Source organism: Hemicordylus capensis, chromosome 5 (genome assembly GCF_027244095.1).
Source record: "Hemicordylus capensis ecotype Gifberg chromosome 5, rHemCap1.1.pri, whole genome shotgun sequence".
NCBI classification, from domain to species: Eukaryota; Metazoa; Chordata; class Lepidosauria; order Squamata; family Cordylidae; genus Hemicordylus; species Hemicordylus capensis.
The window spans coordinates 104,790,968-104,803,527 of NC_069661.1; the positions used below are offsets into that span (position 1 = coordinate 104,790,968).

The 12,560-nt window shown below is 53.1% G+C and overlaps 1 protein-coding gene across 2 annotated transcripts; it reads right to left on the bottom strand.

Moving 5' to 3' along the window:
- Positions 1 to 577: 577 nt before the first annotated feature.
- On the bottom strand, positions 578 to 12,358 carry LOC128327360 (uncharacterized). Of its 2 annotated transcripts, none has more exons than XM_053256135.1 (16): positions 12,083 to 12,358; positions 10,965 to 11,038; positions 8,774 to 8,837; positions 7,142 to 7,230; positions 6,782 to 6,845; positions 5,754 to 5,839; positions 5,354 to 5,426; positions 4,904 to 4,989; positions 4,224 to 4,284; positions 3,508 to 3,599; positions 2,900 to 2,974; positions 2,430 to 2,599; positions 1,941 to 2,063; positions 1,473 to 1,610; positions 890 to 1,063; positions 578 to 708 (listed from the first exon to the last, which is right to left on the bottom strand). In XM_053256135.1, exons 1-12 carry the CDS (start codon positions 12,104 to 12,106, stop codon positions 2,596 to 2,598), a joined length of 792 nt encoding a protein of 263 aa, XP_053112110.1. In that variant the 5' UTR covers positions 12,107 to 12,358; the 3' UTR covers positions 578 to 708; positions 890 to 1,063; positions 1,473 to 1,610; positions 1,941 to 2,063; positions 2,430 to 2,595. The 2 variants fall into 2 exon arrangements, with proteins under 2 accessions (XP_053112110.1, XP_053112111.1); XM_053256136.1 differs by lacking the exon at positions 12,083 to 12,358 and adding an exon at positions 11,133 to 11,174.
- Positions 12,359 to 12,560: the final 202 nt, after the last annotated feature.

The window sequence follows — 12,560 nt, forward strand, 5'->3', positions numbered from 1 at the left end:
CCATTTGAGCTGAGGGAAGGACAGGGAGGGGCTGCCCTTACCAGACGCTTGGCGATCTTGTGGAGCAGCTCCTGCAGGCTGTAAAAGTCCCGTGCCAGAAGCTTGCCCTCCAGGTGCCATAGGAGGGCTTCCGCCAGGAGGCTTAGATTGTCCTTTGCAGCCTGCCAAAAGAAAGACCGGAATGGGAGTGCAAAAGCCTCCCAAGGGATTCCAAGAAACCTCTTAGGGGGCTTCAAGGAGTAGGGGAGATTTTGGACTTTGGTGGCCTCTCGTTGGCTGAAGCACAGCCGAGGACAGCCAGATTCAAGAGGGGAAGCTTTTCCCCATCCCAGGAAAGAAGGGCCCTGGATGAACTCTTGGAAGAGAAAGTGGAAGGGGGTGGAGAGGTCCATTCCCTGAAAGGTTTCAGAGAGGCCTGGGACAGTTCGTTGATTCACAGTGGGACAGCTCGTTGATTCACCACCCCGTGAGACTAACTCTGGGGCCTGCCACTGGGCGGCTGGACTTGGGGAAGCGTAAACACCTTTGTAGAGGAGGCAGGAAGAAGTGGGCTCTCACCTGTGCTACCTCCAGGTCCTCATCCTCCACATGCATCAGCACCGCGATGAGGGTCGTGATGTTTTCTTCTGTACCCTCATGATGGTGGTGGCGGTGCTGCAGGAGATCCAGATGGGTCTTCATGGCTGCCCTTCGGATCTTAGCCTCCTCCTACCAAAAACAGGGGTCGTTATAGGGAGGAATTCCTCACCTCCATCATAATGAAGAAGAGCTTGCATAGGTTTCAAGGTCTCAAGGGGGTGTCCGGTTTCCCTTCTCCAACCCAGTCGGAATCTACAGGTTGGCCGGCCCTCATAGAGCCGGGGCGGAGGGCTGGCGTGCAAGTACTCACGTGGTGGAAGAGAGGGCAGCACAAGGCAGCCAGGACAGCATTCACTGTGGCCTGATGTTCTGATGAGCAGTGCCTCAGCCGCTCCATGAAGGCCAGGACTCCCAAAGTGGCTTCCAGACTGGAGGTCCTGAGCCCTCCCAGGATCCCGGCACTAAAATCCTGGGGTTTCTTTGCCTAGGGTGAAAAAAGGTTGATCCTTGGAGTTCTTTCAAACACATGCTAGTCCACCCCCTGCTAAATAGACCACGGGCCTCTCGGGGGGCTGATGCCACTTAGCCTCCATCCACTGCCTTGGGGAGGAGATCACTCAAGCCATCCCAGAGGCACAAAGAGGGGGGAGAAGGTGGCATTGGAGCATGTGGGGAATCAGGGCTCCCACTGAGAGATGCATTTCTGTGCCTTCCCTTAAGGATTTCTCCTTCGTCCTGTGGCAAGGGTTCCACAGGCTAAATCCACCCAACTGAAGAAATCTGCCCATCACACCTGGGGATGCCTAGGAGCACCAGCCTCAGGCAGGGCTTCCCGAAGAGAGGAGTTTCCATGCCCAGAGATAATCCCGGGGTCGTGGGTCTGGGTCACTCACCGCCTTCAGCTTTCCATAAATTTGGAGAAGTCCCCTTTCGCTCAGGTAGCGGATGTTCTGGCTGGAGTGAACTAGCCATGCTACCAGGAGCGTCCAAGTCTTCTCCAAGGCGGCGAAGTCTTTGTCTTTCAGGAGCAGCTAAAAGAGGGAAAGGAGGAAAACATCCATCAGCCCCTGGGGCCAGACCCTCCTCTCAGGGAAGCCCACGCTGAGGAACACGCTTTTCACCTCCACAAAGAAGGCCAACTCTGTGAGGTAATGCTGTTCTGGATCTTTGTCCAGGCTGAAGAGGGAAGCCAGGTATTCCTTCAGCCTGGCCACTGTGGAGGATGGTGTCTGTAGGAGAGCCCTGCAACACACGCAAGGACCCTGCTGAGTCCTGGGCGGAAGGCCCGGAAAGAGCAGACCTGACTCAAACCACCCCAGCCCCCAGGTCTCCTGAGAAATCTCCTATCCACTCCTACGTACTTCACCAAGAGGGCCACACCCTGGAGGCAGCTCTGCGGAGAGCACAGGGGTTCCCAGCAGGTCTTCTCTGGGGTCACCTGTGCCACCCTCTCCAGCAGGGTCCGGACAATCTGCGAGGTCTCCCTGCAGAGAAGAGAAGGTTGCTGTCACCAAAGTGTGTCACCTTGCGGGGTGGCATAGTGTCAAGGGAGGAGGGACTGTGTTGGACCATGGGAGGGAGACCACAGGGGTGAAGTGACTTTCCCCACAGCTGGTTTTTTAACACTGCAGACGCATTTTAAGGCTCTCTGCAGATCCAAGAGGGCTGCAAATTCTGGGGTCTCCTCTGTGTAGCTGAGGGAGGGGACCACCATGCCAGAGTCACCCCAACAGGCCAGAAATGCTCCTCACCCATCAGAGTTGGACATGGGACAAATGACCCTAGCCTGTCCTCCCAGAGTGCTGGAAGGAGGACTTGCTGGCCTCGCTTTCCCCAGCGCTATGACTTACTCAGGAGGCAGGTCTTGGCTCTCCCGGTTCCCCACTCCCTCGGTGGTGTTCTGCAGGCCGGTGAGGATCTTGTTCACCAGGCCCACCAGGAGTTCGGGGAACCTCTCCTCCACCTCACTGGCATACTCCACACACTGGATGACGTCCCCAATCTTCTTTGTTGCTCTCACCTAAGGAGAAGAGGAGGGTCAGGCCTCAGCACACAGTCCGAGGGACAGTTATGGATCAGGAGAATCCCCAGGGTCAGGCCAGTGCCATGGGTGTCTGCACGCACATCTGGGCCTGGAGGGTGCTGTCTCTGACTCAGGGTGCATGAGGTCAACTGCAAGGGAAAGACATCCACAAGGGGGAAGGGCAAGTCCCCGCCTCCCATGTGAACAGTGACTGCCATCCAAGCCACCATGCTGTGTAGTGCAGGAAAGGAAGGGCGGAGGGGTGGAGGGAAGTCACCCTTGGTTTCTGCCCCTTACCTCTCCCAGATGGACCGAGAAGAACCAATCTGGGGCTGAAGCTGTCCTCTTCCTTCTTCCTTGCCGTCAATGTTCCTGAGAGAGGAGAGGAGAGAGAAAAGCTGCTCAAAGATCTGTCCTGTTGGAGATGGCAGCCAGCTGGAGAAGAACACGAGCCCCCAAAGAGATGCTAAGCAAGGATCTTGCCTCCCTTGGGAGGTGGATGGCAGGGGAACTTCATCAGGCCAGAGATCTCCCAAGTCCAGCCTTTCGTTCCCCACTGAGAAGCCCTGGGAAGTGTTCAGAGAGGGCATCGAGACAGGAGCCCCCCCCCCCGCTCCTTCTCCCCAACACCAGGTCATGCCAACAGCTTGGGGGTCTCGGAGCTCCCTCTGCTAACAGCCAGCAATAGACTTGCTGGTGTCTGTCTTGCACCTGCTGCCAACTGGCTTCCTTGGGTGAACTCCCCCTCCAGAGTTCTCAGAGAGCAAGCAGGAGGAAACATCCCTCTATTGGGCTCAGACATGGGGGAGCTGCCCCTGACCCCTGCAGCCTTCTGTTGGCTACGCTAAAAGCCCCCCCCCCCTTACTGGCTCCTAAGGCCCTTCAGCTGAGAGGAGGGTACCTACCTGGCCGAACTGGGGGCTGGTGGAGAGTCCCACACTTCGTCCTCAATGCTGCTCACGTCATACATGGTGTCATCCTCGTCCATAGAGGAGCACTGGGGAGGAGAGAGAAGAGAAATGGGATTGTTCCAGGGCTTGCATTGACCTTGTGAGGCTTCTGAGAGGAACTAAGCCCAAGGGACGCGTTGAGTCCAGGCAGCACCCTGTTCCTGCTGAGTAGGGCTTGACCACACTTTCCAGAGGAGCAGGTGGTTTGGGGTCATCCATCGTGCTGTAAGGGGCGCTGACGGTTCCAATGAACGGATGACCCTCTAAAACAGGGCTGCACAACTTCGGCCCTCCAGCCATTGTTGGACTACAACTCCCATCATCCCCAGCCACAGTGGCCCATAGTCAGGGATTATGGGAGTTGTAGGCCAACATCTGCAGGAGGGCCAAGGTTGTGCAGCCATGCTCTAAAACCAGATGTGCCTCTTAGAACAAAGGCATTTGGCATCTCTGCCCAGAAGAGCCTTCCACCACATTTTCAACCCCTTCCCAGTGCTTCAACCGGAGCCCTGCATTTTCTTCCCACCCCACTCATCCAAATCCCTCCCACCCTGCGGCATCTAGAACTGGAACTGCTCCAGGTTCTGTCTCCTATTGGGGAACAGGACACACACACACACACACACACACCAGAGCCCATCCACGTGAAAAAATGGATGAGCATTCCTGACCTCTGCCGAGGATGAGTCTTCCACCACTTCAGTGTGCAGCAGCCTCTTTATCTGAGAGACTCTGCGAGAAGAAAGGAGAGACATGGCATAAGAACATCAATGCATGCCAAGAGCCCTGTGGATCAGGTGAAAGACATGTGTAGCCCAGCACCCAACAGTGGACAGCCAGATGCCTATTTAGCTGGTTGTGAACCACTTGAGTCCTGGTTATATGTGGCATCAAAATGTGTTTATACACACACACACACACACACACACACACACACACACACACACCCTGCAGATTCTGACGTTCCTTGGATATCATGGGTAATAGTCTTCAATTGGCTTCTCCTCCATGAACATGTCTAATCATTTGCTGAACCTAGTGGCCATTAGACCATCCTGTGGTCATGAATTCCATAGCTTTCAATATGTGGTGTGTGGGGCAAGAGGGAGAAAATGCATTTTCTGGGCTCTGTGCTGCACCCAATGCCAGTCTACTCCTTGTGTTGAGCCCCTGTCCTCGTGCAGTGAGGGGGGCAGGGAAATATCCCTCCAAGGTGCTCAGACCTTTCAGAAATGCTCATCTTCCCCTGCAGGCTTCTTTTGGCTAAACTAAGACACCCCCACCCCAGGCTCCTAGGGAAGGTGATCTGCCTCTATGATCCCAAGAACTGCCATTCAGCTGAGAAAGGTACCTGGGTGAACTGGTGTCACAGTCCCCTTCCGACCCCTCGTCCTTCACGCTGGCTTGTGGAGTCTCGGCCCCCGGGAAGGAAGAACTCTGTGAAGGAGAGAGGAGGGAGAAATGGCTGCTCTGGCCCTCGCATTGAGCTTTCCAGGCTTCGGCAGGGGAAAGGCCAGCCTGGCACCTCCCAGTAGTCACCACCAGGTGAGCTGAATACAGGAAGTGGGCCGGAAGTGGACATTTTATGTCCCAGAAGAGCTACAAAGGGAGGCCAATTCTGCAACACAGCACGACCATTTCAGAGGTTTAAGCAAACTATTGTCAGAAGGTGGCCACCCACCCTGCAGCTTCTAAAACTAGAGCCAATCCACATTCTCTCTACTCCTGGGCAACACGTGGGACCCACACTCCCAACCCTCAGTCCTTCCAAGGGAGGGACTGGATGTTGATGCTTTCTGACCTCTCCAAGGGATGGCTCTTCATCATCAGCAGTGTTGTGTAGCCTCCTCTGCACGGTGCTTGGCCTCTGGACGCTAAGAAAAGAAAGAAAGAAGACACATGAGATCAGAACACCAGTGCTTAGAAAGAGCTCTGCTTGATGAGAAGAATGAGACATGCAGTCCAGCACCCTGTTTCCAGGAGTGGACAGCCAGATGCCTCCAGGAAGTCCACAGGCTGGGCATGGAGCCCCCTTGTGGAAAGAGGAGGAGAAAAACAGTTCTTCAAGATGCTCAGAGCTTCTGCCCACCCCCGGCTTCTTGCTAAACTAACCACCTCCCCCGGCCCCAGGATGGGCTCTTAAGGAAAGTCTTCTGCTTCCATGAGCTCTGGATCTGCCCCTCCAGCTGAGAAAAGAGTACCTCTGGGAACTGATGAAACTCTCCACGTCCAGCTCCTGATCCCTTGTGTTGACCTCTGGGATCTCGGCCTCTTCGATGTCGGCACCCTGCAAATGAGAGAAAAAGGAGAGCAATGCATGAAATTTTGCTCACTCTGATCTCCCTAGGGCCTTGGGGTTTAGGTTTTCTCCCTTCATTTTCTTTGAATTCATGTTTATTTCTTTCGATTATTTTGATTTTTAAATAAAAAAGTCTTATAAAAAAAGAAACAATGTGCTCTAACATTAACTGTTATTGGGAGTGCCAGGGCACAGCCACCACATGCTTGTGGCCATTTTGTTTCATGGTATGCCCAAAATGAACCTCCACTGTGATATGAGTTGTGCTGTGGTCCACAAAATGGCCGCCACCCTTCAAAATGGCCACCACCCTTCAAAATGGACATCGGAATCAGTTGGCTGTACTCTGGAGCTCTGGTCCAAAGACAGCATGTCAGGTAGGTATCCGAGATCTCTTTCTTTACCCAAAGAAAAGCAGTCATTAACAGAAACGTCAGTGCATAGGAGCTCTAGAATTGAATGCTAATTTCTTGTTGTCATTTCTTGCCATTTTTTTCTGCATGCCTTTCATGGGGAATGGAAACAAATATGAATGGGACCCACTGGTATTTATAGTTTGGTCCCAAGAGTCTTCTTCATGCAAGCCCATCATGTCCTCTGCTCTCCTATTCCCAGGTTAGCTCACTCTTTCCAAAGGGAGAGACAAGGTGGGCCCCTGAGTCTGGAGCGAGGGCCATCCCTCCTGCTGTGGAGACTCTGGGCTGCTGTTTTTACCTGAGGGGATGATTATTGTCTCTCAAGAAATGCCTCTTCAGTCAAGAGACATTGAGTCTTTCTGCCAGGAAGACCCTCTCATCTCCTGATCCATGTCAGGGTCTCGGGTTCCCTTTCTGGCTCCGTCACAACTTCTGTCTGCTGCAGGCGGAGCTGCAATCTCCCCTCACTCCTCAACCATCCCATCCACAAAAGTGACAGGAATTGTGTCCTTACCTCACAAGACCATTCGGTGGCAATGGTCTGCAGGAACCACCCATCATCCTCAACCCTGAAGACACTGCAGGAAGAAATACAAAGCCTTGCTGGATCAGACCAAAGATGCATCTAGCCCAGCACTCTGCTTCCAATAGGGGACAGCCGAATGCCTCCAGGAAGCTGTCCCCTGTGACCTTAAAGCTAGTGGACATCACCACCACATCTTGTAGGACTGAATTCTTCTACAAAATGTATGAAGACATCATTTTTGTAGGTCCTGCACTTCTTACCAGTCAGCTGCACTGGATCCATCCCAGATCCAGCCTGGCTGTGGGACAGAAAATCTTCCCTACACAACATTTCAAGAAGAAACTCTACCTCCTCTGGGAACTGCTGGCAACCGCTTCATCCAGGATCCCGTTCCCATTGTTGACATGCTGGATCCTGGAGCCGTCTGAGAATGACTTCTGTGAAGGAGAGAGGAGAGCGGAATGGGTACTCTGACACCCACTTGATCTTTCCAGGGCGTCTGGGAGACAAACGTCACACCTCCTTCAAAGGGTCCTTAACAGTTGCACTTAAAGCAGGAAGTGGCTCCTTTGCACCTCAAAATGGTGCTGGGGACGCTCCCCCACAGAATTGGGTCCCTGCAGTTGCGTTGCTGACTAAAAGAGACACTTCCTGTTCTTATATTGCTTTTCTTGATGATGCATCTAAGCTACTATATATATATATATATATATATTTGTTTATTTTAGTCTACTTTTACACTAATTGGTTTTGGTTTCTCTTTCCCCACAACAAAAAGAGTGCATCCTTCCTGAAGTACCGGGTATGAACGGAAGCTCCAGCGCGTGGGACCTTTCTTAAAGAACAAGGCACTGCCCTGCCAGAATATCGTGGGTCGCAGAATGGAGGGTAATGCCTTTTGGGAAGAGATGGCTGCCCCTTAGGTCTCCAATAGAGATCTACCGGCCTTGAGTGGGACCCCAGGTACACCACAAGAAGCCATTCCTAAAACAAATGTCAGCGAATGGGACCCACAAACTGAACACACTTTCATGGCCATTTATTTCATGGGTGCCATTGTGTCAGAGCGAATGGAAACAGATATGAATGGTATCCATTTCCATTCATTCAAAAAATAAATGCATGTGATTCTCAAAGTGTAACTGGGCTCAGAGAGGAACCAAACCCAAAAATCTACTCAACCCCAGAGATCAGCCTCCCCCCACCCCCCATTCCTGGGGAGTTGGGTGAGATCATAGGTATTAGACCATTTGGAGTCACAGGATCCCGAATGAGAGTCAGGCCTCTTGCTGTAAGGGACACTGTGGTTTCACATTCAGGGGAGGTGCTTTTAAATCAGAGAAGCCTAGCTAAGTTTGTCTCTTTGCTGGGAAGAGCTACTGGCCATCTGATGCAGCCTCGTGTTTTGAGGGCCCTTCTGATGCTCAACTACATGCTAAGCAAAGCCGGAAAGGGGGTGATGTGGAGCCGAGCAGTGGCAGAGGGGAAGGAGTGACCAATCTGCCCCAAGGAAGACTTTCCCACTATAGTCCCCCTCCAGACTGCTCCCTTTCTGGACATATTTTGTGCTTGGTAGTCCAGAAGAAAATCAAAGTCTGGAACCCTGGGGGGAGGGAGAGATTTGGGGCAAGAGAGCGGAATGAAGAAGCGAGGGGTGAAAGACAGGCAGATACACCCCTCTTCCCTCTCAGCACTTCCCATCCCCAAATTTCCCATGCTACTTCCTCCATAGGGAGGGGCTTCCACCTTTGCATGAGTAACTTGTAGTTGATCCCCGATCGTCACTCATCCCACCCACCCAATTCACTGCTACTACCACTGCAAATTTCGAAGCATATGGCTTTTCAAGACAAGTTCTCAAAACGTTCCTCCAACCTGCTCAGACTGGGTCTCCCACACTCCCTCTAGACTCGCTTCAAAAGGAGTCTCTCCCACCCCCTCCCAGCCCTGCCATGTACGGACTGGATTTCCATCCCTTACCAGGGACCATTTGCTGGTTTCGGTCACGGAGCACTCTTCATTAATCTCCTGTGGCTGGAAGTCACTGAGAGGAGAAAAAAGACACAACTGAGTGAGTGTGTTGAAGGAACCCCGAGTACCCAGTTTCCAACAATGGACAGCCGGATGCCTCATGGCAGGGCGTGGAGGCAAGAACTCTCCCCCTCCCTGCAACATTAATGGACTTAATTTAATTTAATTTATCTATCGCCTAGTGTAAAAACCTCTAAAACATCTCAGCTCCCCTGGTTGGGGCTTGGAGAGTGGCTGCTGGTCAGAGTAGACCACCATGAAGCGAGTAGAGCAATGGTCTGACTCAGCATCACCTGTTCTGAGGGGCTGCCACGACCTCCTCCTCTGCCCCCCAGAGGGGCTACCACTGCTCCCCATCCCAACTGCTCCCTTTCCCCTGCTACCACTCAAGGAGGCACCAGGGGATCCAGCCCTGAAGAAGCAGCCAACCACACCCTGGCTCCAGTCTCCCGCTCTGGGTGGCTGCAGGGCTCACCTGGAATCTAGGCACTGAGAAATGGTGGGCCAGGCACACCAGCCCATGGGGCCTCTCAGCCCCCCAGTCCTGGCAGAGCAGACTAGGGGACCTATCCCCCCACCCCACCCATCCTCATTTGAAACCCTAGAGAGCAGGGGCATAACTACTATTAGGCAAGGGGAGGCGGTTGCCTGGGGGCCCCACTGCCTTGGGGGGCTTCCCAGAGACACCTCACATGACTCCCCATTGCCCCCTACCCAGCCCCAGGTCCCCTCAGCCACTTGCCCTGTTCACCCTCTCTCCTGCTTGTCCTCCTGGCCGGCAATCTAAGCAGCAGGCCAGCTGCAAAGAGCGCCTTTTCTCCCCGCCTCTCAGCTGATAGGCGGGTGGGCGGGGCTTCCAGGGAGGACTCCGTGTAGGCCTCAGTGAAGCCTGAACTGGAGTAGGCTGGCAGGGAGGCCCCAAGCAAGCAAGGAAAGAAGGAGGCAGGCAGGCAGGCAGGCAGAATGGCCCCCACAGCTCTCTGCAGCAGACCCTCTGCCCAGCCCAGCATTTGCCAGGTAGAACGTGAACTCCTTTTTGTGGTCACCGCCCCCACCCCCCTGCCCATATATAGGGATCTGCTTGCCATAGGGCTTTGATATGGAGGGGGAGAGAGACTGAGAAGTCTCTGAATATTTAATTTAAAACAGCTTGGAAATTTTGCTGGCTTAAAAAAAAACTATCTAAAAAATCCTATAAGTGGCTTGTTTCTTGGCAGAAAATTATAAAAACTTCTGGAACAAACAATATTATATTTATTCATTCATTTATAAATGCACTTATGCTCAAGTTGTTTTGCAACCCAGAAAGTCTGAGTGAGAACTGTGAAGCATGTGTGGTGCTTTTATTTTATTTTATTTTTCTTGTGTGTGAACTGCTCCCCAAGAACTCGCAGGGACTTCAGGGTCAATCTGGCCAACATGTGACTGCAGCACCTCCATTCCGGAGGAGATGTATGTTAAAGGGCTTTAAAAGCCTCCTGCGAAAAACCTCCTGCAATCAAACTTTACTGAATATGTTCAAAATTCTGAGAAAACATACGTAGGCTTACACTGCATGGTTGAAAGTCTCCTTTGCTAATCTGCCGCGAGGGTCCCATTTTAACAATTAGTGTTTCTAGTGTGTTCTGGGCATTAAAAGTAGCACAAATATATAGTTCTCAATGTATATCACTATATATTGTGAAGTGTTTGTGTGTGTGAAATGTATTTCTAGGCAGCATACTTATTTTGAAATATCAGACTTAAATCCTTGGGGGCCTGGGGTGTGCAGAGGCCCTGGACTTTGGGGGGGCCCCATTTTAAAATCTGGTCTCTGGGCCCACTCCAACCTTGCTACGCCCCTGCTAGAGAGCTCAATATGCATGAGAACCCTCCCTCACCTCCTGTGCCTGAACCCCTGGAACCTCCCCCAAAGCCCAGGTAGTTCAGACTGATGGGCTTTGGAAATCCCTTTGCCTGCCCTTGCTGTCATTCCTTTCTGTCTTGTGCTTCTTGTGAACAGGGACCTCTTTGGGGGGGGCAGCTTATGAAACCCTGGCAGGGGCCATGTTTCTTGAAAGGGTCCCAAGTGGTCTTCAAATCCATGGTGCCATAAATCAAGACTGGGCCCGGATAACCCAGGAGGAGCAGGAGAACGTACCTGAGTGGAGCCACAGGAGTAGCCCCATCAAGGCTGCCCACGCCGCGTAGTAAGGGGCGTCCTTCTCCCATGTCCTGTCCAGGAGAGAGGAGAGCAGGAGTGAGGATGGGCTGGGCCAGTTTGTTCAGACACACCAGGGTCAGCCCAAAGAGACCAGGAGTGACTCACTTCCTAGATTTCTCACCAAGACCTAAACTGCTTTGAGAACTTTGGTGGTCGCCCCCCCCCCCCCGCATTGATCCTGTTTGAAGCAGGGTGGTGAACCCTCCCTCTGATCCCCTTGCCAGAGGAGGCCACGTTCAGCACTCCCTGGTGGCCCAAAGTGGACAACATTTGGCGTGAGCAGCAGGAGAGACCGCAACGCCCTCCTGTCACCAGTCAAGTCCAGAGGCTCCAAGGGCAGCAGCGGGACCTCCATCCCCATCAGGATCCATCGGAACCCCAGCGCCATGGCAACCAGGTCAACATACCCAGCCCTGGGATACAGCTCAGCAACTGCCACTTTTTGAATCTAAGCAAGGACTTCTGCTACTATGCATATTTATATACCACTCTCCAACCAAAATACTCAAAGCAGATTACATAGAGAAATAAACCAATAACACCTGAATAAGATGATGTCCTGTCCCCAAAGGGCTCTCAATCCAAAAAGAAACATCAAGCAGATGGCAGCAACCCCACGGGAGGGATGCTGTGCTGGGGTTGGAGAGGGCCAGTTGCACTCCGCCTGCTAAATATGAGAGTATCACCACTTTGAAAGGTGCCAACTCTCTAACTAATCCTGCTCCTGTGACTTCTGAAGGGGGAAGCTGCTGGGAGCTCAGAGAGGCCAGGAGTCCTTCCCCTGCTCTGTGCAGGTGGCTCCATTCTCTGCTTCCTCGCTGGAAGAGGTCCTGGAGGAGGGAGGGGGCTGACGGAGCTCTGAGCCATCCATGGGGGGCTTGTGCTCCATGAAGACCCAGTGAAGGTGCGCTGGGCCAGTTCATTCATGCCCACATGGGTCAGCCCAAAGGGGCCAAGAGGGACTTCCTAAATGTCTCCACCTTGACCCAAATCCGACCCCTGGGGGTCACCTGCCATCACATTAACCTATTTGGGGCAGGGCGGTGGACACTCACTCTGGACTCCTTGCCCAAGGCCATGTTCTGCTCTCCCTCACGGCCAAAATTGGACGGAAATTTGCTGTGAGCAGCAGGAGAGGCCAGAAAGTCCTCCTGCCAACGGTCGAGTCCAGACAGTTTGAAGGCAGCAGCGGAACCTCCAGCCCCATCAGGATCCGCCGGAACCCCAGCGCCATGGCGATTGGTAAACACTCCCGGCTGGGGACCCCCCCCCCGCAACTGCCATATTTGGATCTAAACAAGGATGGCGGAACTCCCAGGCCCAGTGCTGGGCATGAGGCACCAACTGGCAGGGTTGCCAACTCTCTACCTGGTCCTGCTCCTGTGACTTCAGCAGACGCCTGACATGCAGAGCTTAAGCTAGTGAAGCAGTTTCCCATCTCTTTAGGCTAGGAATGGCTTCACCTGCTCAAACTGGTCAAGCTGTTGCTCAGAGCAGAGGAGCCAGGCTACATCAAGAGGGAGTAATTCCCAT

Bases quoted from the DNA above. Each gene is read 5' to 3' on its own strand.
- LOC128327360 (XM_053256135.1), bottom strand. From the start codon at position 12,106: ATGGCCTTGGGCAAGGAGTCCAGA. The intron at 3,600-4,223 runs GTCAGGAATGCT...TCTCCTCCCCAG, and splicing joins AAGACTCATCCTCGGCAGAG to TGCTCCTCTATGGACGAGGA. The intron at 2,975-3,507 runs GTAGGTACCCTC...CTCCTCTCTCAG, and splicing joins CCAGCCCCCAGTTCGGCCAG to GAACATTGACGGCAAGGAAG.